The sequence below is a fragment of the Otolemur garnettii genome, unplaced genomic scaffold, assembly GCF_000181295.1.
Source record: "Otolemur garnettii isolate 467f Iridium unplaced genomic scaffold, OtoGar3 scaffold00141, whole genome shotgun sequence".
Lineage (NCBI taxonomy): Eukaryota > Metazoa > Chordata > Mammalia > Primates > Galagidae > Otolemur > Otolemur garnettii.
In genome coordinates, this window is record NW_003852536.1 from 1377995 (window position 1) to 1403178 (window position 25184).

General features: G+C 39.4%; 1 protein-coding gene, 1 non-coding gene and 1 pseudogene across 2 annotated transcripts in view; 1 reads left to right on the forward strand and 2 right to left on the reverse strand.

The window, feature by feature from the left end:
- SCCPDH (saccharopine dehydrogenase (putative)) overlaps nucleotides 1-25184 on the reverse strand; it is a 33741-nt gene that overhangs the window by 5265 nt on the left and 3292 nt on the right. The window contains exons 2-9 of the mRNA XM_023518565.1: nucleotides 24246-24409; nucleotides 17161-17241; nucleotides 13245-13374; nucleotides 8266-8315; nucleotides 5273-5403; nucleotides 4503-4620; nucleotides 3093-3212; nucleotides 2939-2995 (exon numbers count right to left, since the gene is read on the reverse strand). Coding sequence (XP_023374333.1) covers nucleotides 2939-2995; nucleotides 3093-3212; nucleotides 4503-4620; nucleotides 5273-5403; nucleotides 8266-8315; nucleotides 13245-13374; nucleotides 17161-17241; nucleotides 24246-24409 — 851 coding nt within the window. The remainder of the gene's footprint in view (nucleotides 1-2938; nucleotides 2996-3092; nucleotides 3213-4502; nucleotides 4621-5272; nucleotides 5404-8265; nucleotides 8316-13244; nucleotides 13375-17160; nucleotides 17242-24245; nucleotides 24410-25184) is intronic.
- On the reverse strand, nucleotides 13772-15760 carry LOC111728125 (annotated as a pseudogene).
- Nucleotides 22191-22297, forward strand: LOC111728149. The gene has a single exon (XR_002775533.1). It is a non-coding gene; the product is annotated as a U6 spliceosomal RNA (small nuclear RNA).

Sequence of the window (25184 nt, forward strand, 5' to 3'; positions counted from 1 at the left end):
TTGGCGGGTCCGGGCTGGGGATTCGAACCCGCCACCTTAGGTGTACGTGGCTGGCGCCTTAGCCGGTTGAGCTATAGGCGCCGAGCCCAGAACTATTTTCAACATAGTCTCTGGGTTGCTACTACAATTAATCAGAGCTGGATAAAAAAATGAAACCTAGCTGGCATCCAAGACTAAATCACGGGGAGCCTAGGATGACCTCACACCTCTGGGGTGGACTTCCAGCCAGTCATGTTCTAGAGTATGTTCCAAAATCACCCAAACCTGACTTGGAATCAAAATCCCAATGCTCATGCCGTATTCCAGATCAACTGAATCAGAATTCTGGTCATCAGTTTGAGGTCTTCTTCCAAAGTTGGGAACCACTGTTCCCTTCAGGCCCTATGCCTATACCTTCAGGCCCTATGCCAGACCTACTTAATCAGAATATCCAGAAGCAGGGTGAGGCCTATGCATTTGAAAAAAGCTCCATAGGTGAGTTTGATGTCTCAAATCCCAGTTAAAATCACGCTAAAGCAGTGAGTCAAGGAAATTTTTCAAAGAAGGCAATGATAAGGTCGGATTTTCTGTCTTACAAAGGTCTCTTGACAGTAGAAGATGGATTAGAAAGAAACAAGAGGAAGGCTACAAAAAGTTCAGCTGTGAGATTTATATCCAGAATATATACGAAACTCCTAAAACTCAACAAAAACAAACACCTAATTTAAATAGACATTTCCCCAAAGAAGATAGTACAGATGACCAATAAGCACATGAACAGATGCTCAACAGCACTAACCATTAGGTCAAGGTAAATCAAAGCCACAAGATGCCACCTCACACCCACAAGGATATATGCTATCCAAAAAAAAAAAAAAAGAACCGCAAAACCTCAGAAAATTATAAATGCTGGGGAAGAAAAGGAAAATGTGGAACCCTGCTGTGCCACTGGTGGGAAGGTAAAAGGCTACGGCCACAATGGAGAACCATTTAGTGGCTCCTTAAAAAACTAAATACAGAGTTAGCCTGTGATCCAGCAAGTCCACATCTGGGTATACACCCAAAAGAATTTAAAGCAGGGACTTTTTTTTTCTTTGAGACAGAGTCTCACTCCGTCACCATGGGTAGAGTGCCCTGTCATCATAGCTCACAGCAACCTCAAATTCTTTGGGCTCAAGCAATCCTCTTGTCTCAGCCTCCCAAGTAGCTGGGGCTACAGGCACTTTCCACAATCCCTGGCTAGTTTTTCTGTTTGTACAGATGGGGTCTCACTTTGTTTAGACTGGTCTCGAGCTCCTGAGCCCAGGCCATCTATCCACCTTAGCCTCCCAGAGTGCTGGGTTTACGTGAGCCGCCACACTGGGCCTTAAAGCAGGGTCTTAAACAGGTATTTGTTCACAGTGCCATGATTTATAATAGCCAAAAGCAGGAAGTAACCCAAGTGTCCACTGACAAATGAATGGATAAAATGGGGCATCTACATATAATAAAATATTATTCAAATTTAAAGGGATGGAAATTTTGACATGTGCTACACTATGAACGAACCTTAAGGCAATTATGCTAAGCGAAGTAAGCCAGTCACAAAAGACAAAGACTGCCTGACTCCATTCATATGAGGCATGTACAGTAGTCAAATTCAGAGACACAATGGTGGCTGCCAGGAGCTAGGGGAGAAGGAGGTAGGGAGTTACTGTTTAACGGGAACAGTTTTAGTTCTGCAAGATGAAAAGTGTTCTAAAGGCGAATGATTATAAAATAATATAAATGTACTTAATGCCACTCAAAACTTACAAATGGGTAAGATGGTAAATTTTAGGTTCTGTGTATTTCACCACACTTAGAAGAAAAGGAGAGAGCTAAAGGCCTGACCAAGGCAGCTGTGACAGGTCTGGAGAAAAGTCTAGAATGATACCTGTATTTCTGGCTGAGTAGATGATAGTACCACCAACTGAGATGGGAAATACAAAAGGAAGAAGAGTTTGGGAAAAGAAGTTCAGACTTTGGCTTGGAGCTTGTAGCTCAGTGAGTAGAGCGCCTGCCACATACACCGAAGCTGGTGGGTTCAAGCCTGGCCCGAGACTGCTAAACAACAATGACAACTGCAACAAAAAAGTAGATGGGAGTTGTGGTGGGCGCCTATGGTCCCAGCTACTTGGGAGGCTGAGGCAAGAGAATCCCTTAAGACCAAGAGTTGGAGATTGCTGTGAGCTGTGATGCCACAACACTTTACCGAGGGCAACATAATGAGACTCTGTCTCAAAAAAGAAAAATTCAGACTTTGACATATTGAGTTTGAAATATCTGGAGAATATGTGTCTAATAAATAGACAGATACATAAATCTGGAGATATAAACTATCTGTTAAGGGCTCTGCTGAGGTCATTTAAGGAGAATGAGTGAGAAGTGGGTCCTCTTAAATGACTCAGGGTGGGATCTGTGAGCCAAATGGCAGAAATCAAGGCAGTCCTGTTGCTGAGGATATTAGATGCAGGGTAGTTTACTTCATCTACCAATCACTACATTCCCATGTAATGAAGTAAATTCCCATGTAGAAGAGAAAGTGAAATATGAGGGTAGGGGAGGCACGAGGAAAAAATAAAAGGGGAGAAAAACAGAGAAGTAAAAATATTTGAGATTTCTGTGAAGTAAAGAGTACGTATTTTCTGGATGGGATGGCTGGGTTCTCATCCCAGCTTGGCCATTTACTAGCTGTAGAACCTTGGGCAAGTTTCTTAGCCTCAGTTCCCCCATCTGTAAACCAGATAATAACAATACATACATACAAGGAGTATTTGAAAAGATTGAGTAATATGACTTATGTAAAGAATTTAAAAGTGTGTCTGGAATAGAATAAGTACTCAATCAAGCCTTAGATGATACTGTCACTACACTGAGGAAGAGTAACAATATAAGAAAATATTATTTTATAGTTCTGAATACAAAGAAAAAGGATTACCTGTTTTTGTGTGGGACCTTGTTTTGAAAAATAGCCAAAGGAGAAGAGCCATGGGAACTAAAGAGGAAAAAAAACAAAATATCCAAAACCTCAGTGGCATTTTTAAAAACCATGGAAAATATTTCTAAAATCAAGTTCATAAAATCTTACTTACTTTTATGAGAAGTTGCCTTCCAATGCCAAACCTCACAAAAAATAAAAAGAAAAGTCCTGCAAACATGAGCTTAATAACAGAGGTGATGCCTCCCACAGTTATATAAGCAGCATATTGAACCTAGATTGAGAATATAAAGTTAGAACTTTTACTCCCTACATTTTAGACCAAGAAATACAAGGATGCTGACTACTTATAACTTTCTCTTCAGTCACCAATATGAAACAAAAGCAGTTTCCACCTTATGAATGCATTATAATCTAAAAGCCTGTTCAGAAACCAGACACTGGAAGATTACTTTTTAAAGACACTATTACAAATGGTAATTAATTAGCTTCCCCTATTTGATTGAACACAGAAGTCCATATAACCCATAATGTATATCTGAGTTTAGCAACAATACATTGCAGAATGTAGACTTCATTTACAAACCTTCCTATGAGAAAACATCCTTCACTTTTTAACCTGAGATATAGATGGCTTTTTTTTTTTAAAGTCTCACTCTGTTACCCTAGGTAGGGTGGGCTCAACAATCCTCCTGTCTCAACTTCCCAAGTAGCTGGGACTGTAGGCACCTGCCACAATACCAAGCTAATTTGTCTATTTTAGTGGAAATGGGATCTCACTCTTGGTCAGGCTGGTCTTGAACTCCTAAGCGCAAGCAATCCACCCACCTTGGCCCCCCAGAGTGCTTGTAAGTTTGCTCTTGAGTCTTAGCAGTGAAAGCAATTACTTCCCGCACCAGAGGAGTATGGTGGTACTCCAGACGTAGCAAGGAGAAAAGGAAGAGAAAGGTCCCAGATAGCTCCACAAGCAATAAAGGCTGTTTCTAGCAGCTGAAACACTAAATAGGGATTGTTGGATGGTCAATGACACCCGGATTTCTTATACTGAATTGCTGTTGTATTATATTAAAAAGATGTTCAACAGGCAAGATTTGAATCATGGGGCATGGCTATCACTACCCCAAAATATAAAACGCTGGCTCGGTGCCTATAGCTCAGAGGCTAGGGTGCCAGCCACATACACCAGAGTTGGTAGGACTGAATCCAGCCCAGGCCTGCCACACAACAATGGCAACTACAACCAAAAACCAACTGGGCATTGTGGCGGATGCCTGTAGTTCCAGGTACCTGGGAGGCTGAGGCAAGAGACTCGCATAAGCCCAAGATTTTGAGGCTGCTGTGAGCTGTGATACCATACCACTCTACCAAGGGTGACATAGTGAGACTGTATCTAAGAAATATCTATCTATATAAAACAATTCTATTTCTGGAAGCTGAAACAAGCATTACTTAGCTCTTTTTTTTTTTTCTGCTTTCTAAATAAAAATATCCTATGTTAAATAGATAAGGCAACTATAATAAACATAAAATACTCTTTACTAATAAATAAACCACATATACTTACTGGTGATTCCTCTAAATTTTCATACAAGTAACGCTGAGTCCGCTTCACAACAGACGCATCAGATCCCAGGAAAGGAACAGAATATTCGTTGAGTTCTCTACAGAAATAAATTGGCCACCTACAAGACAGACCCATCAATATTTTGCATTTTCTCTGATTGCAGTGACCATAACTTCAGCTGATAAATGTTTGAATAAAATAGTAACTTTTCTTGAAGGAATAATAACAATAAAGATGGTAGATTTGCTTTTAATTGAAATTTATTTCAGTAATTCTTCCTTTGTTCTCTACACTTACACCCAAATAAATGACAAGTGAAGTGGTGTAGTATCCAGCAGGTCGTGGACTCTGAACACATGTAATTTAACTGTGTTTTCCTCCATCAATTTCCCCAGATAATAAAAAGAACACTCATTTCAAAAGCCCACCTCCTAACTCCTATGTCTAAATTAAGCTTATGTAAGATTAATCTACCTTAAGATCAGCACACTTTAAGATGGTGGTTTTAATGCATAAAAAGCAACTGACATTTAATTTTGATATTGATAGTGAAAAGCCATCATAAAATCACTTCCTAGCGTTCAAGTATGTTATTATACACGGAGTCCTAAAGCTTGCAGCAGTGTACTAAAAACAATACTGCACTTACTACAAAATAGTCTCTAAGCTTTTCTTAGAGACTAAAGCTTTACTTTATTAATAGCAAATCCAACAACAATATACTTAGATCACCTGAGATACATTAAAGAATAGATTCAGAGTTAACATACCTTCTTTTCAATTTTGGACCAACAATTGGAATAGGTTTCACATTTGATCCGTGTCGTAGTCGTCTCAAATTACTCTTATTTCCAAAACCATAAACTGCTGACTTCCAGGTACCATCATGAATGCATATCCCCTAATAAAATATTACAAGCATTAAAGAAACCTGTCTTAAGGGGTAATTATGAAAATGTAAAATCAAATCAAGAAACTTAAAATTGTTACAAATAATTTTTCACATCTACTTGGGGCAAGATTATTAAATAATCCCTTATATAATAAACTTGAGATAAATTTTTACGGCCAGCTAGGCAGCAGTAACACTCCTAACACTCCTTGATCATATTCAATATTTATACCAAAAAAAGCCCTTTCTTCTTTCTTCCTGCCATTATTTATGCTCTCTATAATAAGTAATTTAGTTATGCTATTCAGTTAGTTGACTACATTCCTTCAGAATTAGCCACTCTATGGCTTGGTGCCCGTAGCTCAGTAGTTAGGGCAGCAGCCACATACAATGGAGCTGGCGGGTTCGAACCCAACCCAGGCCTGCTAAACAATGACAACTGCAACAACAACAACAAAAAGCCAGGCATTGTGACCGACACCTGTAGTCCCAGCTACTTAGGAGGCTGAGGCAAGAGAATCACTTAAGCCCAAGAGTCTGAGGTTCCTGTGAGCTGTGATGCCACAGCACTCTACTGAGAGCAACATAGTGAGAGTCTGTCTCCAAAAAACAAAACAAAACAAACAAACAATTAGCCACTCTAATCCTATTCCTAGCCTATGCTGATCCTTCAAAATTTCAAGTTATATCCTATGCATACTCGTGCCTATACACACAGCTTACTATCTATCCATCCTGTTATGCTCATGTCCCCATCCACCTCCATCTCCATTTATTCTAGCACAAATTATATACCTGTCTTTTCAGCAGAAGTCTTATTGAAATATATATATACGTATATATAAATTCTGAAGTTTATAATATGATTTATGTTTTATTTCCTCAATCCTTCCATTTCTTTTTGGTACTGTAGTCAGTACAGAACCCTTTTCTTTCCTTAATCTGTTTCCTGGGCAAGAGTGCAATGGCATCCTCACAGCTCACTGCAACCTCAAACTACTGGGCTCCAGTGATCCACCTGCCTCAGCCTCCCGAGTAGCTGGGACTACAAGCATGTACCACCACACCTGTCTAATTTTTCTGTTTTTTGCAGAGTCTGGGTCTCATTATGTTGCTCAGGCTGACCTCAAACTCCTGGCCTCAAGCAATCCTCCCACCTTGGCCTCCCAAAGTGCTAGGATTATAGGCATAAACTATCACACCTGGCCAAGAATCCTTAGTATTTGCTTCCCACCCAGACTCTCATTCATCCATTTATTTTTCATCTCTCTCATGGGAATCTTAGTGCTCACTGCTTTCTATTCTTCCAGTACCATCATATCTTCCCCAACCCTTACCTCCTACTCCACTGAGAAATGAGGGGTAAAAAGGGGAACCCGGGAGAGGACGTGACCCTTCTTTACCCAACCTCTAGGTAGGCCTTTTAATTCTTTATTACATAAATATTTTAAACTTCATTTATTATTTTGATTGTACATAATTGTACTATGTCCTTCCTTGTTTATACTGTTGAAATGAACAAAGTCATATAGGAAGATTCAAAACCAACTATGTCACAAGAATTTAAAAGAGGCAGGTATCTTTGATTGTTAATAAGCAGAATAAGAGAAACCATGAAATCATTAGAAGATTGGGTTTTCATATCCTAGCTTTGATGACATTGAAAAGCAGAGACACCAAACCTATAACAGAACTAAAAGTCTCAAAGGTCTAACGTGTTAAACCATTCAACCTGGCCTAGTTAATCTGACCTATTTGCAAATATAAAGATTTCCAAACGGTAGGGAAAAAATGGCTTTTTAAAAATCTAAAAATATTTTCTTAAGCAAATAATCCATCAAAAAGACAAAAATTACATTCAATTCTTTTAAAAAATGTTAACCTTGTTTCATTGAGAAATATAACACAAAGAAAAGTGGACGATACATAAAACGTACAATTGAAGTATATAGGTAACCATCCAGGTCAAGATTACAACTGCAGCCAGCAGCCAAGAAGGCTGTCCTTCTGTCTTTTCTTTACAGTGACCAAGAAAAATCCATTTCTTTACAGTTTTATTACCTAAGTATTCATCTCTATACAATATAGTTTGTTTTATTTTGTTTTGAGACAGAGTCTCACTATGTTGCCCTTAGTAGAGTATTGGGGAGTCACAGCTCACAAAAACCTCAAACTCTTGGGCTTAAGCGATTCTCTTGCCTCAGTCTCCCAAGTAGCTGGAATTACAGGCGCCTGCCACAATGCCCGGGTATTTTTGTTGTTGTTGTCATTGTTGTTTAGTAGGCCCGCGTGTGGTTTGAACCCGCCAGCCCAGGTGTATGTGGCCAGGGCCCTAACAACTGAGCTACGGGGACCAAGCCAAGTTACGAAACCATAGAAGGTATCTAGAATTTGGCTAAGCACTACTGGCAATATATTGTAAAATATGATCCCTTCCCAGAAATGCAACTATTTTATGTTCCCAAATAGACTGTAAATTCAGTAAGACGAGATTTACTTCAGACATTTCTTTTATGGTCACAACAGTCACTAACTCCAAGTCAAACACATAGTAAAAACACACTGATTCACACTAATGTGATAATTTTCCTGGTTGGCAACATTTATTGCACAGCAGATACTTTAGTGTTGAGATCACAGTAATTTACTTTAATATAATGAACTGTGCAGTTGTTTGTAATAGATTTTAAATCAAAGTAATCTTGGTAATTTAGTGTCTTTACTTTTAAAACAAAGTGACTTTTATACATTAAAAATTATAAATATATTAAAAATTCAATTAATCTAAATATTTTTTAAGATACGTGAATCATTTCTAAAATGTTTTTAATATTTACTTGAAAAAAACACTTGACAAACAGAAAAACTAACCTCAGGTCCTGAGTGTATAGTCAGGAAACTTTCCACAGCAGTCAAAGTACCTGAAAGAGTAAGAAAATGGTAAAAGTAAAATCAAATTAAATCTAAATTATTTAGCCAGAACAAGTAACAACAAACAATTCCTATTCACTCGGAGCCCACCTTTACTAAGCCTATAGCTGATAAAGTAGGAAAACCTGTACAAATAACAGTTTTATTACATTTGTGTAAATAGACTTTAGAAGCAGCCAAAGCCAGGTAAATCATAAAAAAAGTTAGTATAAACTCTAACTGCTAATACTAAACTTTTTTCTAGTATTATACTGAAAACACTAAGAGTCTCCCTCAATAAGGCAACAATTTAGCTCACTCATTCCAGAAGGCCCATCAGGCCCCCCAAATTAAATTCCCAAAATTAAATTTATGGGAATTGTCTCATTTTTAAATACAAAGCTGTCAAGAGGCTTATGTAGTGGTGGCTTATAATGAAAGCACAGAAAGACTGTCAAAAACACACCCTGAGATGGCTTATAAACAAAGCTATTAAAAAGAAATAAAAATGTAAGTATGAAATATAAATCAAAAACCAAAGCCAGAAAAAAAGGGAGAAATCAATTCTATTAACTATGAAGAATAATATACAGTGGCCACAAAGTCCATGTGCAATTTAAAACAGTGTGCCATTTTAAAAAATGCACATGAACCTAATGGCCACCCTGTATAGGCGTAGTGGTTAAGTGTTTGATTACTGAGTTTCTCAAGAATGGTAAGGCAGAAGAAAAACATAATGGGCCAAGTATGGGCTCATGCCTGTAATCCCAGCATGCTGGGTGGTCAGGGTGGGAGGATCGCTTAAGATCAGGAGCTTGAGACCAGTTGGAGCAACATAGTAAGATTTTGTCTCTACAAAATTTTTAAAAAATTAGCCAGGCATGGTAATGCGTGCCTGTAGACCCCGCTACTTGGGATGCTGAGGCTGAGGTAGGAGGATGCTTGAGCTCAGCAATTTTAGGTTACAGTGAGCTATGATGACATCATAGCCTGGGCAACAGAGCCAAACTCTGTCTAAAAAAAAAAAAAAGGAAAGGAAAGGGAAGAAGAAAAGGCTAATTCTCAAAATCTGATAAAATAACCATAGAAATTAACCTAGGTATATGGCTCTGTGACCTAACCCTATCCATAGAAAGAATATGAACCAAGAACAGTAATCTAATAAAACACAGACACCTGCACCCCAATCAGCAGGGTACTTATTAAAATGCTGAATTCTAGGTTCCAATATCTGAAAATAAATGTCCTTACAAATCTTTTTTTTTTTTCTTTGAGACAGAGCCTCGAGCTGTCCCCCTGGGTAGAGTGCCGTGGCATTACAGCTCACAGCAACCTCCAACTCCTGGGCTCAAGCAAGTCTCCTGCCTCTGCCTCCCAAGTAGCTGGGACCACAGGTGCCAGCCACAACACCCGGCCATTTTTTGGTTGCAGCCATCATTGTTGTTTGGCAGGTTCAGGCTGGGGATTCGAACCCGCCACCTTAGGTGTATGTGGCTGGCGCCCTAGCTGGTTGAGCTATAGGCGCCGAGCCACAAATCTTAAATTAACATTTTTCCCTTAAGAATAAAAAGATCTATCCAAAGTGACAACAAAACGATGACTAAATATTTAGAAATAACCTCAATAACAAATACTGGATGATCATGAAGAAAACATAAACTTCACAGACTTTGAAGAGTTTTTTTTTAATAAATGGAGATATATACTAGGTCTATGGACTGGGAAACTAAATATTTTAAAGATGCCCAATTTCACATTCTTCTTTTTATTATTATTTTGTATTCATTTATTTTTTTTAGAGACAGGGTCTCACTTTGTCACCCTTGGTGAAGTGCTGTGGTGTCACAGCTCATAGCAACCTCCAACTCCTGGGCCTAGGCACTTCTCTTGCCTCCGCCTCCTGAGTGGTTGGGACTACACATGTCCACCACGCCTGGCTATTTTTTGTTGCAGTTTGGCCGGGGCCAGGTTTGAACCCACCACCCTCAGTATATGGGGCCAGAGCCCTACCCACTGAGCCACAGGTGCCTTCCTCCTCTTTTTTTAAATAGTAATAGTTCTACTTTTTTTTCCTTTTTGAGACAGAATTTCACTCCATGCCCTGGGCACAGTGCTGCGACATAGCTCACAGCAACCTCAAACTCTTGGGGCTCAAGCAGTCCTCTTGCCTCAGCCTCCCTTGTCAAGGGGATAGTTTCACGCAAACCCAGACCTGATCTGAAAGCTGACTGGGAAACAACATTAAGGAAAAATAACTTATGCTAGTTTAAAACATGAAGTCTGAGAATGCCTGCAGAAGGCTTGCATTACCTTAGGCCAAGAAATTGCAGCCCTTCTCTGGCCTATTCAGAAGGCTTTTATTGATTTCTAACAAAGGTACATATGTAAAATGCAAAAATGGCAAAAGGATGGGTTCCAGGAATCCCAAGTCCCCAGGAAGATGAGAGAGAGACTGGGAAAAGTTAGGGAGTTGGTACTTTCCCCACAGAGGAAGTAAGCCAGGTTTCCTAATTTAACTACATATCAGAAGTTCAAAGAACTCAATCCCTCCCACTTGTTGACTCTCAGTGTGTACAGGGGCAATTAGTTCTGTCCAAGAGCCTCCAGGCTTTTTTTTATTCTCTGTAGTTTTGATGAACCCCTAGGGATCCCATGTCTGCACACTTTCCCCTGAACACCCCAGGATTGAGGCGAGGCACCTCACTGAAAAATCAACCTATCTCCCACACCTTTTGAATAGCTGGGACTACAGGTGTGCATCACAATGCCTGGCTAGTTTCTTCTATTTTTAGTAGAGACAGGGTCTTGCTCTTGCTCACGCTGTTCTTGAACTCCTGAGCTCAGGTAATCCACCCACCTCAGCCTCCCAGGGTGCTAGGATTACAGGCATGAGCCACCACAACTGGCTTTGGAATGGTTCTATTGTTTTATCATTAAGTATGATGTTGGCTATTGTGTTCTGACACTTATTATGTAACAAAGTATTCCTAAAAATCTGAAATCAATAAATGGCATAAATTTTCAATTTTTAAGCCACTTACTGAGACAGATATATAGCTTTTCACCTCTGATCTAATAATATGATTATTATGTAACTTCCCAGTGTTAAATCTTGATCTTGATATAGCATTCTTTTTATTTATTTTTGAGACAGAGTATCACTATGTCGCCCTCAGGACAGTGTCATAGCTCACAGCAACCTCAAACTCCAGGGCTCGAGCAATCCTCCCACTTCATCCAAATACCTGGGACTACAGGCTTGAGCCATCAAGCCCAGACAATTTATTTTTTATTTTTATTTTTATTTTTTAGAGATAAGGTCTTGTGTTGCTTAAGCTGGTCCAAATTCTTGCCCTCAAGCAATCCTCCCACGTCAGCCTCCCAAAATGCTGGCATTTCATGCATGAGCACTGAGCTTGGCTACTACTGGGTATTTACTGAAATTTTACTTAGCATTTTCTTTTGTTTATCTGTTTATTACCTGAGCCTTAATTTGTCTAGAAAATTTTTTTTCTTCTAATTTCACAAGCAAATGAGATCTGCAGTTTTTGTGTGTATTTGCGCTACCTTTGTTGGGCTTTGCTTTCACAGTTCTGCTTATGTTTGACAGAAACTGAAGCACCTTCCACCATTGTAAGCTCTAGAATAGTTTAATGGCACTGGAGTCATCTGTTTTATGTCATTGTCTGAGTGGACATTTTAAAAATACATATGACATCAGTGTAACTTCAACTGTTTTACTATAATAATGATGATTTTCTCCATTCTTAAATAATTATCTTCATTTCATAAATGGGGTAAAAAAATGCTTAATTCTGTGTTCAATACTTTCTGGCTTTGGATGGTTGAAAATTTTAAATCTTTTAATTATAACATATGTATAAATTATACTTTAAAATCTGTTAATCCCTAAACAAAGCAAGTCTGAATTTTACCAAAGATTGTTCACAGAAATTTTATAGATCTTACCGTAACTCAACTGAGACAGGCTCAGTGCCCATAGCTCAGTGAGTAGGGTGCCAGCCACATACACCAAGGCTGCCAGGTTCGAGCCCAACCTGGGCCTGCTAAACAACCATTACTGCAACCAAAAAATAGCCAGGTGTTGTGGTGGGCACCTGTCATTCCAGCTACTTGGGAGGCTGAGGCAAGAGAATTGCCTAAGCCCAAGAGCTGGAGGTTGCTGTGAGCTGTGACACCACAGCGCTCTACCAACGGCAACAAAGTAACACTCTGTCTCTTAAAATAAAAAAAAAAAACAAAAAACACTTAAGAGTACTATCCACATCTCAACAATAATGTCAAAAACATTTTAATGAAAGTGTAGCTATATTAAAAACACTGAGCAACACAGCACAACCTTGTCTCTACAAACACAATTTTTTTTTTAAAAAACAGAGTCTCAAGCTGTCACCCTGGGTAGAGTGCCATGGCATCATAGCTCACAGCAAACCTCCAACTCCTGGGCTCAAGTGATCCTCTTGCCTCTGTTTTTCTACTTTTTCTGGTAGACAGGGTCTCGCTTTTGCTCAGGCTGGTCTCAAACTGGTGAGTTCAAGCAATCCACCCACCTCAGTCCCCCAGAGTGCTAGGATTACAGATGTGAGCTAACATACCAGCCAAAAAAAAAAATTTTTTTATAAATTATCCAGCCAGGGTGGTGGTGCATGCCTCTAATCTCGGTTACTGGGGAGGCTGAGCCCAGGAATTGGAGGTTCAACGAGCTATGACGATGCCATGGCACTCTAGCCAAGGCAACTGAGTGAGACTCTCTCTCAGAAAAACAAATTAAAAAAAAAACAGAAACAACAAAATATGTGTTTTAATATTACTCACTTATAGCTATGTTTCTTTTCCCAACCAGATTTTAGTCCATCACAGTTACAAACATGAAGTCCTTCTATTATTAAATCCAATTATTGCTTATCGGTCATAATTACCATTCATTTTATTTCTGGTATATATTACTCCCAGATCTGCTGGAATGGAGTCAAAGCCACTGCTTCCAATGATATAAACCCCTTTTTCTGCAGCTTTCTCATGATACTTCCACTGTATTAGTTCCAGAAACTAAAAAATTCAGAACAAGAATCTGAATCAGAACTATACAGAAACACCCAAACCAATATTCAATGAATTTTCTTTAAAGACAAAGAAATTAAACTTCAAAAATGCTAACCAATATGGCTCTGCAGCAAAATATTAACTGTCACAACGTTTTTTCAATTACTCAGCGATACAGACTGAACACCTACCACGTGCCAAGCGGTACACGAAATATACAGATCTGACCTAACGACACTTAATTTTTTAAGACTTTTTATTCATTTAGATTTAAAGTTTAAAAAACAAAAATACAGTTCATTTGGGGGTAATTACAGTGAATATTTCATTTTTGAAGACGTGACACTAAAAAGAATAAAAAATACTTATAGGATTGTTGTTCTACAATTATTCTATCTTATTCCTCCCATTTTGCCAATGTTCTCCTTTTCACAGAACAGCTAGCTGGTAAAACTTACATTTGTGACACTCGTCTGTACTTGAGCAGGGGTCTCCGAGGCTACTACACTAGTCTCAGTCCTCTTCTTTTAAACATGAACTTTTCCACTACCACTTTTAAGTCACACCTCATTTCTCTTCTTTCTTAAGAACTGCACAGGCTTCTGATAAATACTTTAAACCACTGAGCTTGCTGAGGGTTAATGATCAGAATGGTTAATGATTAAAATGGTGTGCCCAGGGGACAGCACGCACTATTAAGCATGAATGCAATCCTTACCAACACAGAGAGAACCATTTTTCTCTCAATAAATCACAGTGAAAGGATCTTGAGTAAGGTATCATTTTCTGTTCTATTGTGTGTCTTAGAAATGCCTCACTGAAATTTGGTGTCTGACATAAAAAATGACATTTGCAGAATGTAATACTGTAGTGACAGCACTGAGGTTGACTGCTGCAAACTATTAAACTTTCTGAGTATTAAATGGTTACATCTTAATTATTTATACAGAACATTGGTCCAAGAACACAAAAATAGGTACGGCATCTAGAAATTTATCTCATTCTATGTTTGGAGATAAAGGGTTAACCGTTCTTCCGTTTATTTTTCTGCAGATTAAGTCCTTGTTCACACTGAAATATGATGGCATTTAAATTCTGGCCTTTTTCCAATCTGCAGTATGAAGAGGATGCTGAAGGCCATCACTACACAGCACAGTGCGATACAAGGACTTTTCTGTTCAGCAGTTCTGGCACACTTTCAGAATACACCCAACAGTCTAATTTTATTTCTGTCCAGGAGGCTGGGTGCCAAGGATTGGCTATAAGCATGGGTACATATAAGCAGCAAGATTACAGTCAACAGACTCTGAAAATTGAAAATGGCAGCCACAGTGAGGCCTGCGATGCCCCAGCCACAACATCCTCTGAGCCCCGGGTGGAAGAGGCCTGTGTGCTCTGTCTGCCCTTCCTGCCCTCTCCTGCAATCAGGTTGGGCTTGGGAGGCGCCTCCTCACAAGCTGCACCTTGAATTGTTTTAAATGTACAAATAATACCTATTATAAAAATTAAATTAATATTAAAAACACAAAAAAAGCAAAAGAAAACCAGCACCCCAAACTGCATTATGCAGAAGAGTATCATCACAGATCTAAGCATGTAGAGGGGGGCAGGAAAGGAGATGATAGAGGAGACAGGGGAATAATGTCTGTCGAAATCTTTTGCTTGTTTTAGATTTACAGAAACTTTGAATAGCAGAGAGTTCCCATGTACTCTGAAAACCTGTTTCTCTATTACCATATTTTACCATTATTGATGCATTATTAGGTAAAGTCTATAGTTTATTCTGATTTCCTTTGTTTTTACTTAATGTCCATTTCCTGTTCCAGGATCTCATCTAGGATACTATGGTACAGTTAGGTGTTATGTCTCCTAAGTCTCCTTTTGGCTGTGACAGTTTCTCATACTTCCCTAGTTTCAGATGACCTTGACCATTTGGAGGAGTACTGGCCAGGTCTTTTATAGAAGGCTTCTTTATTGAGATTTATTTCATAGTTTTCTCATGATTAAACTGGGGAATAGGTTTTGAGAGGAAGACCACAGGGGTAAAGTGCCATTCTCATCACATCTTATCAAGGCAAATACTATCAACATGATTTACCAGTTCTGATCCTGACCTTGAATATCTGGCCAAGGCAGTGCTTGCAGGTTTCTCCACTGTTAAATTATGCTCCCCCTCCCTGAGAGTACAGCAGTTACATAAATTATTTGGAATTCTTCTGTACGGAAGATTTGTCTCTTCTTATCCTTTTGCCCACTTTTGAAATGGGTTGTGTTTGCACTACTGACTTGTAAAAGTTCTTTATATATTCTAGTATCTTATTTTCTCAATTTATCCTTAGGCTACTTTATTCACTTTTTTTTTTTTGAGATAAGGTCTTACTCTATTGCCCATCCTTGTAAGGTACATAACAATTATATAAAAATCGACACACCGATGGTGCATTTTACAAGGATACATGTTAAATTTACTAAGTGTAGAGTATAAATGTCTTAACACAATAACTAAGAAAATGAGGTGAAGGCTATGTTAACCAGCTTGATGAAATATTTCAAATGGTATATAAAACCAGCACATTGTACCCCATGATTGCATTAAGGTACATGCTATGTTAATAAAAAAATTATATAAAAATTGAACAAAGATTTTTATATAATTTTTATGTACCTTACAGGATGACTTACAAGCTTGTCACCATTTTCTATGTTCTGAGTGATTTTAAATAACCTAATAATTGCTTTTTAAAAAATATTCACATTTCCTACCTATTCTTGCATCAACTTTGGTAATTTCACCCTCCTAGTATTTTCCAATATACATTACCAATTGATAAGCTCTAAGCACATACTATGCTGGCACACTGATGACAATAATCAAATACAGACTACAGAGACCTATGAGGTTAGCATTTTAAAAGTGTTAGCATAGCTTAGTGACCATTAACACATCACGTCCTACAGTCAGGCAAACCTCAGTTCAAGTCCTAGTTCTATGTACCAGATACATGACTCTGAGCAAGTTACTTAACCTTCCAAAGCTTCCATTTCCTTATCTCTGAGAAAAGGAAGAAGGCCAGGTGAAGTGGTAGCCCATGCCTATAATCCCAGCACTGGGAGACTGAGGTGGGAGAAGTGTTTGTAGCCAGGCACTGAAGAATAGCCTGTCTCTATAAAAAAAACAGTCAGCCAGACATAGTGGTGCAAGCCTGTAGTCCAGTTACTTGGGAGGCCGAGCAGGAGGATTGCTTCAGCCCAAGAATTCAAGGTTAGGACAAGCTATGATCACACCACTGCATTCCAGCCTAGGAGACAAAGCAAGATCCTATCTCTCAAAAAAATAAAATAAATAAATAAAAATAAAAAAAATAGTACTAAAAATTTTTAGCTTGAAGAGATCTTAAATTTTCTGTAATGTTATAAAAGTGCCTGATTTTAAAAAGGAAATCCATAATGAAGTTACAAAAGTGAAATTCTGAGAATTATGCATAGTATACCATTTTAATTAATCCAGTTTACAGCATTAAGTAGCTGCAAAAATCAGCATATTCCATATACTAAGGGCCTGAAATAAATGAGGTTGTAGAGATGAAAGCAATCCAAGTAAACTGAAGCTAAGGCCTCAGCACCAGTGTTCTCCTTCAAGCCATGAATATATGGAATACCACAGAAATGTCATCTGCGAACACTCGAAAATAAGCTGTCAACTTCTAAATGTCTCAAAATTGCACAAAATGTCTTCTACTTCATTAAAAAGAAAATCATGTGTTGTTAATTTTGTTTTTTCCTTTCACGTACCTGAGGCTCTCCACAGATGTCAATACAACTGGTTCCATTTTCAATACATGCTTTTACTACAGGTTCTCCGTAAAATCGATACTGGAAAGAAAAAGACAAGCTTAAATGAATAAAGGCCATTGTTATCAAGACACCAAATGTTAACAAACACTATGGGAGGCCAAGGTAGGAGAATGGCTTGAGGCCAGGAGTTCAAGACCAACCTGAGTAAGATGGAAACATTATCTCTACAAAATGTAGAAAAATTAGCCATATATGGTGGGAGTCACCTAGCTCAGGCAGGAGGATTACTTGAGCCCTGGAGCTTGAGCTATGATAATGCCACTGTACTATAACCTGGGCAATAGAGTAAGACCTTATCTCAAAAAGAAAAAAAAAAAAAAGTGAATAAAGTAGCCTAAAGATAAACTGAGAAAATAAGATACCTGCCTGTACCATGTCTGGAAGTATACATAAATAATGGCATAATAGAATCACAGGGGCATGCATGCTCACCTCTAACTGAATTAAAAGTGGAAAGTTTTATAGAAAAAGTGATTCAGGCTCGGCGCCTATGCTCAGTGGTTAGGGCACTGGCCACATACACCAGGGCTGGCGGGTTCAAACCCAGCCTGGGCCTGCTAAAAACGACGACAACTACAACAACAAAAAATAGCCAGGCAAAGGGAGACTTAAATGATAGGGCGATGCAAGGACTGACCTTTACAAGTAGGTCAAATGGGCTATCCTCTTCCCCTAACTCCATGGCCTCACTCCTCTTACTAAGAATGGCAGATAACACTGGGATTACTGGACTCAGGGAAGTATATTAAACTGTAGTTCCTTCCCTGCCGTTAACTAACCACGGAAAATTAGTGAAGTATTTAACTTCGGAGGCAATGTGATATAATGGAATGGATAAGGGCTTTCAAGGGAGCAAGACCAAAGTTCACACCTTCAATCCATCATTTACTAACCATATGAATTTATTTACAAATCACTTAAATGGACTACCATCTGAACAAAATATACATTTAAACATACATAAAACAGAAATAAATTTGAGATTAAAAAAAACAGTCAAAGTTCTATTTTCCTTCTGCACCCAATGGACACAGACCTGGGTAATCCTTAGGGCTTGTACATTCCTACTTTAAACTCATCCGGAACTCTCTCTGGCCTGTCCCTTGGTTATATTACCTCAAAGTTTCTCAAGTTGGCCAGTAGTCTACCTGCTTTAGCATCACCTGGGCCACACGTTGTTTACTCAGTCCTACCTAAGATCCCCTCAAACGGGCTTTCTGAGGGAGACTCTAGTACCCTGCATTTTAAATAAACCTACAGGTGATTCGTGCGTACTTTGGAAATGTAGAATCACTGCCCTAGGCATTCTCCTGGCAAACCTCACCTACTCTCTTAACTTCACCAACATGGGCATTGATGACTGCCAACCTCTATCTCCAGAGCTGCTCACTGAAAAGGTTTCCTTGCGGGAGGTGAGGGGTATAGTGGCTCACACCTGGAGTTTGAGATTATCTGAGCAAGAGTGAGACCCCTAATTCATAAAAAATGAAAAACCCAGCCAGGCGCCATGGCAAGTGCCTGTATCCCAGTGGCCTCTGGAGGTTGAGGCAATAGGACACCCACAGCCTGAGACTGAGGTTGCAGTGAGCTATGATGCCATTGCACTCTGCTCAGGGCATAGGATGGGACTCTGCCACAACAACAACAAAAAAGAAAAAGTAAGGAAATAAAAAGAAGAAAAAACCAAAAACAAGGAAATAAAAAAGGTTTCCTTATCGGCAGTTTCTATCAGAAAGATCAGGACCAGTGATAGCACAGCATGATTCATACATGAAACTAATTACACTTTGGCTACCTCCTCCCCTCCATTATTTTCTCTTCACCATGAACTTCTCACTTACTTAAGAAACATCCCCCTGGCTTAGTGCCCATAGCACAGTGGTTATGGCACCAGCCACATACCCTGAGGCTAGTGGGTTCAAACCCAGATTGGGCCAGCTAAACAACAATGACAACTGCAACCAAAAAATAGCCGGGTGTTGTGGTGGGCACCTGTAGTCCCAGCGACTTGGGAGGCTGAGGCTAGAGAATTGCTTAAGCCCAAGAGTTGCAGGTTGCTATGAGCTGTGATGCCAGAGCACCCTACCCAGGGCGACACAGTGAGACTCTGTCTCAAAAAAAAAAAAAAAAAAGATCCCCCTATGTTGTATGTATTTTCTTGTCTTAACACAAGTTATCTAGCAGACACTTCAGTTTCAACAAGTCCAAAACTGAATTTCATCTTCCCCTCTAAACCTGTTTCTTTGCATCGGCCTCTAGCACGTGATTCAAAGTGCAGCCTTTAGTTCGGCCTGCCTAGGTCTCACTTCCAACATCTTTTCTGAGGTACTAAGGAGGGAAGACTGAGACAAAACTGTACAGAAGGCTGAACAGCGCAGCAATCTAGAGCATGGGCTTAACTCCAAACTCTGCACGCACTCACTGTGTGACCTTGGGCAAGGTTCTTTACCTAAGTTTCAATTTCTTCATGAAAAAAATGGAGATAATAATAACACTCCTTCACTAGGTTGTTCTGAGGATGGATTAAGAGCATACAAAAGAGCTTAGCACAGTGCCACGTACATAACATCCGATTTATTCTTTTTCATTATTATGTGTGGAGCATTACCCTTCACACAATTCTCAGATTAAAACCTGAAAGCTTTCACTCTACCTATCCTGTTTTACCAGTTTTTATCAAACCAGTCCTCTAAAAATATCTCCTGAAAATATCTCAAATCCTTCTTTTCTCTACTTATACAAAGCTTAGTTCAGACCCTGTCATCCCTTACCTAATTTACTACAGATGTCATCCCTTACCTAATTTACTTCTAGCTGGTTTCACTGCAACAAATTTAGCCCCATCTCCCAAGAAATACCAAACTGTTATTCTAAAACAAAAATTGGATATTGCCTTTTCTCCTGCCCCACCCCTATAATACATACACTCTCAAACTCCTTCACCAATTGTCCAGTGCCTATAATATAAAGCCCAAACTACTCAGCATGTCACAAACCGTCCTCAAGCATCATGTCAGCTCCTTAATTCCCATTTAGCTCAGCTATGTCATCATGTCAGCTCAGCAGCTCTAAACTCCCCATAGTTCCCTGAACATGCTGCTTCTTCATGTCCAGTGTATTTGCTTCTACTGCCTGGGACATCCTCCCTCCCTCTCATGCCTGCCCACCTGCCTGCTTAATGCCTAACTCCGCCAGGCTCAGACTCAGAGCCTCAGGTTCACTCCTTGTGTCTCAGTCAGTTCATTACAAGTACTGAGAAGCTGCAGCAAAGCATTAATGAGCTTTTTATTATTTTCAGACAGAGTCTCACTCTGTTGTCCTAGGTAGAATGCCATGGCGTCGTCATAGCCTACAGCAACCTCAAGCACCTGGGTTTAAGTGAGCCTCCTTCCTCAGCCTCCCAAGCATCTGGGACTACAGGCACTGCCACAATGCCCAGCTAGTTTTTCTATTTTTAGTAGAGATGCGGGACTCACTCTTGAGGCTGGTCTTGAACTCCTGAGTTCAAGGGATCCACCTGCCTTGGCCCCCCACATGCTAGAATTACAGGCATGCCACTGTGTCCAGCCTTAAAGCAAGGTCTTGAATAGATATTTGCTCCCATTAATGAGCTTTTTAAAATAATAATAGCTCTTTCTGGAAAGAGTACATATTTTCCTATTTGCCACAGTTCACCTACCCTTACACTGTATTTTGTCACACCTGGCCCACTTCTCCTTTGGGTAATCTGAGGTTGAGAATTCTTATCCCTATTTTATTACGTTGTTAGATTTTTCTCTACTTAGTAACTCGTGCTTGTATAAGGTAAGTGAACAAGGTCAGAGTAGCAATCCTTCATCTCAGAGGGGACACTTCTCCCCTGTGAAGCCAATTAGCATAGAGGTCAAAATTACAATCCTCTTCTCAATGTTCAACCCAGTGTAGTGGTCTCCCTAGTACACATCTGTGTACTTCCAGGGGATACACAAATGATCCACTGAGTGTAGAAGTAAATACTGGAGCGTTTATTCATGCTAATTTTTTATAGAAAACACAAAAACTGAACTTTTATTAATAGTTAACACATGGGCTGACTGCAACACATTCAATGGGCCACGTCAAGTGGTCATGTGTTAAATGGAGGATACAACAGGTGTCCTCAAGGGGCCACAGTGACACCCTCATTCATTCAGTCCGCATACTGCAACCTAAGGTGTAAATGAGGTTGCTGAGTTTCAAGGCTTAAACTCTGAGGCCTCAGGCATTTAGAAGGAGGAGAATAAAAAGATACTACAAAGACTTCTAGGATGAACCTGGTGGACAGGAAGAAAACTAGGAGAAAGTGAGAAAGCAGAAGCCAAGTGAAGGAGAACGTGATCAAGTGGATCAAATGCTGAAAGCTTTGATTAAGACGAGGACTGAGAATTGGTAACTAGATTCGAGAGGAGGGGATCTTGCCAGAAGTTTCATTAGAGTAGGGGGGATAATAAAAACCTGAGAGGATTACTTGTAGAGCAGGAAGTGAGGAAGCAGAGACAGTGAGTAATGAGACCTCTTTCAAAGAGATTTGCTAAAGAAAGAGTGGGGGCATAAAAATGTAGTTGGAGGGGTTACTAGAATCAAGGTAAATTTTTTAAAAGATGAGAGATATAATGACATATTTAAACGCTGACAGACTCTGGAGGCTGAGGCAGGAAGACTGTTTAAGGCTAGAGTTTGAGTCCATCATGGACAAGATAGCAGACCTCATCTCACTCATACATACATATTTACACACACACACACACACACACACACACACACACATATACATGAATACTGATAGAAATAAGTCAGTAAATAGAGAAAATAGGGTAACAGGAAAATGTGTAGGGGGATGCCTGTGGCTCAAAGGGGTAGGGCAGCAGCCCTATATGCCGGAGGTGGTGGGTTCAAACCCAGCCCCAGCCAAAAACTGCAAAAAAGAAAAGAAAAGAAAATGTGTAACTGTGCTCACTTGGGCAGCACATATACTAAAATTAGAATGACACAGGGAAGATTAGTATGGCCTCTGCACAAGGATGAGACACAAGTTTGTGAAGCAGTCCATATTAAAAAAAAAAAAAAAGAAAATGTGTAACTATAAATGTAAAGTCTTCAAATACCACACCCAATAGGGACAAGAGCAGTTTTTCCGTCTAGTAAGAGTAAGGGAGGGCAGCGCCTGTGGCTCAAAGAGTAGGGTGCCAGCCCTATATACCAGAGGTGGCGGGTTCAAACCCAGCCCCAGACAAAAACTGCAACAACAAAAAAGAGGTAATGTAAAGTGCACGGTTCACAGTGCAGGTAGGCAGGTGAGCTGATCTGGAGGTAGGAAGATGAAATTCTGTTCGAACAGCTTCTATTTTCATAGGGAAAAAAGAAATAAAATCATCAGATCAAAGACAAAGACTGGATGCCAAAAGTGTGAGGAAAAGGAAGCTGTAAAATGTCCTTGGAGGGGAGACTAGCCCAGGGAGAGCAGGATGGCTGTAGGTCCTGAGTCCCGCATGAGGTTTGTAACCACATATTGAAGTGTCAGTCAGCATGGGATGTGCTTTTCTCTAGCTGCATTACTCATGTTTGTGAGTGAAGAGTAAGCAGAGAGTTACAATAGCCAGGGTTGGGGGTTTTCCACTGGGGAGAGAAGGACAAGGCAGTCAGTTGAGGGTGCACATTACACAGTGATTACAGCAATGGACCTAATGGATGGAATAGAAGCTAATTAAGAATGAGATAAATCTCAACAATATTTTTATTTAATAACAATTCAAAACCTTTTTGTTCTCAATAAAAAATTAGTATTGTAAATGCTTACTTTTCAACGTCATGCCAACTGTAAAGGCTTCTTCAGATAAGTAAATGTAACCAACATGCACCTTGTTAAGTGGGCAAAAGGCCTAGAAGTTACCCTTGATACCTCTCTGTCATATCCAGCACAGTAAAGAAAGCTGTTTTCCTTTTGAAATATACCTGGAACCAAACCACTTCCCACTACCTCCACTGCTACTATCCCGGTGCTTGTCTTGCTTAGACCATTGTTAGTCTCTTATTATCTATTTTTCCTCTCAGAAGCCAACGAACTTCAAAATTAAATCAGATCATCCACTTGCTTTGGACCACTCAATGACTCTCTGTCACACGTAGAAGAAAATCCAAATCTTGACCCTGGCCTTCCAGCTCTCTGCCCTGCTCACTGGCCTTGTCATGCTGTTTCTCGCACCTTGCTCAGTCTTGCCAAGCACAGTGTCAGATCAGGACCTTTGTACCTGCTTTCACCGAAACATCCTGTCCTCAGATATTCAGCAGAGATCTGAATGAAGTGAGAAAGTGCATTCAGATCTCTGCTCAGAATGTCAATTACTCACAGAAACCTTCCCGGATCACCCATCTACCAAACACTGATATACCTGTTCCTTTATCCCCTTTGCTTCATTTTCCTTCAAAGAATTCACCACTACCTACTATCACAATCTTATTTTTCTGTCTCCTCTACAAGAATGTAAGCTCCAAGAAGGATTTTCTGTTTTGTGTCCCAGGTGCCTGGAATAGTACATTTTATATATAGTAAACATTTCAATAAATACTGAATAAATGAACAAGTCCTTTTTAGTCCTTATTTTTTGTGCATGTTAACATATATATTTGTTAAGTAATACATGGATATAATTTATAAATAAATAAAAAAACATAAGGGGTACACACGAACACTATTTATTGCAACAGTGTACCGTACAGAAAAAAAAAAGAAGTCTAGCTAGCATAGCTGCACCCATGAACAAACTTTAAACCAGCACACATTCCCTGAGTACGGAGTTACAGAGAGCCTATTACTCCCCTTTTCAGGAGACTCTGGTTATACTCATTGACTCTTCACAAGAAGAAAAAACTTCCCATATGGGGTTAAGGCCTTCAACCAACGCTGCTGTCCTCTGACCTTATGTTCCTCTGGAATATAAAACACCAGATATTGCTAGAAATGAATGCACTGTTTGTTCTCATACAAAGAAGGGTTGATTACTTACTGGTCCTACACAGTTGAGGACAATCGTTGCCTGTTTAGCCATTTCATCAAGTGAGGCTGGATTAGTGATATCACAAATGATTATTCCAACTTCAGACAATAGTGTTTGTCTTCCTAAAATAAGAAATAAATAATTTAAAGAAAATCCTGGTATTTCTAGATCTTCTTTTTATATAATCAGTAACAGCAAATTACTAAGTATACAAAGAGATCAACTGTTTTTAATCAGGTAATAAAAAAGGAAAAGGCTGGGAGCCCAAGGCGCGAGGATCACTTGAGACTAGGAGTTCAAGATCAGCCTGGGCAACACTGAGACCTCATTTCATTAAATTTTTTTTTAATTAGTGAGGTATTACAGCACATGCTACTTAGGGAGGCTGATGAAAGAGTATTGCTTGAGCCCAAGAGTTTGAGGTTGCTGCGAGCTATGAAGACGCCACTGTACTCTTGCTTAGGCAATGGAGTGAGATCCTATCTCAAAAAAAAGGGAAAAGGCTATGTGGAAAATAGAGTTGCTACTAAGGGTTACTAAAAAGATTAATAACCTTTACCTTTAAAAAATCATCTAACATAAGCAATGCGTAAATAACCCCGCATAACATGACAATTTTATAATCAGGTTTAGATGCCAAGTAGATAAGTATCCTGACTTCCTCTCCATCAAGAAATTTATATTATAAAAATAGTTTTTCATCAACAACTAAACAATTACATGCAATCTAATTATAGCAAATGGAAGGGGTCTGTCAACATGAAAATCATGAGAACAAAAGAGAACTCTGAGGTGAGCACACACTATATAAAAATACCTAGGCTTATAATAAGAAAATAATTGGAATTAACAGACTCAGTACAGCAATGCAGGTTTCAATAGGTCAAAGTGTTAGAAGCAACAATACCCTGATTTGGGCACTTTAGTGTACTTGTGTGGTGTTGAGCA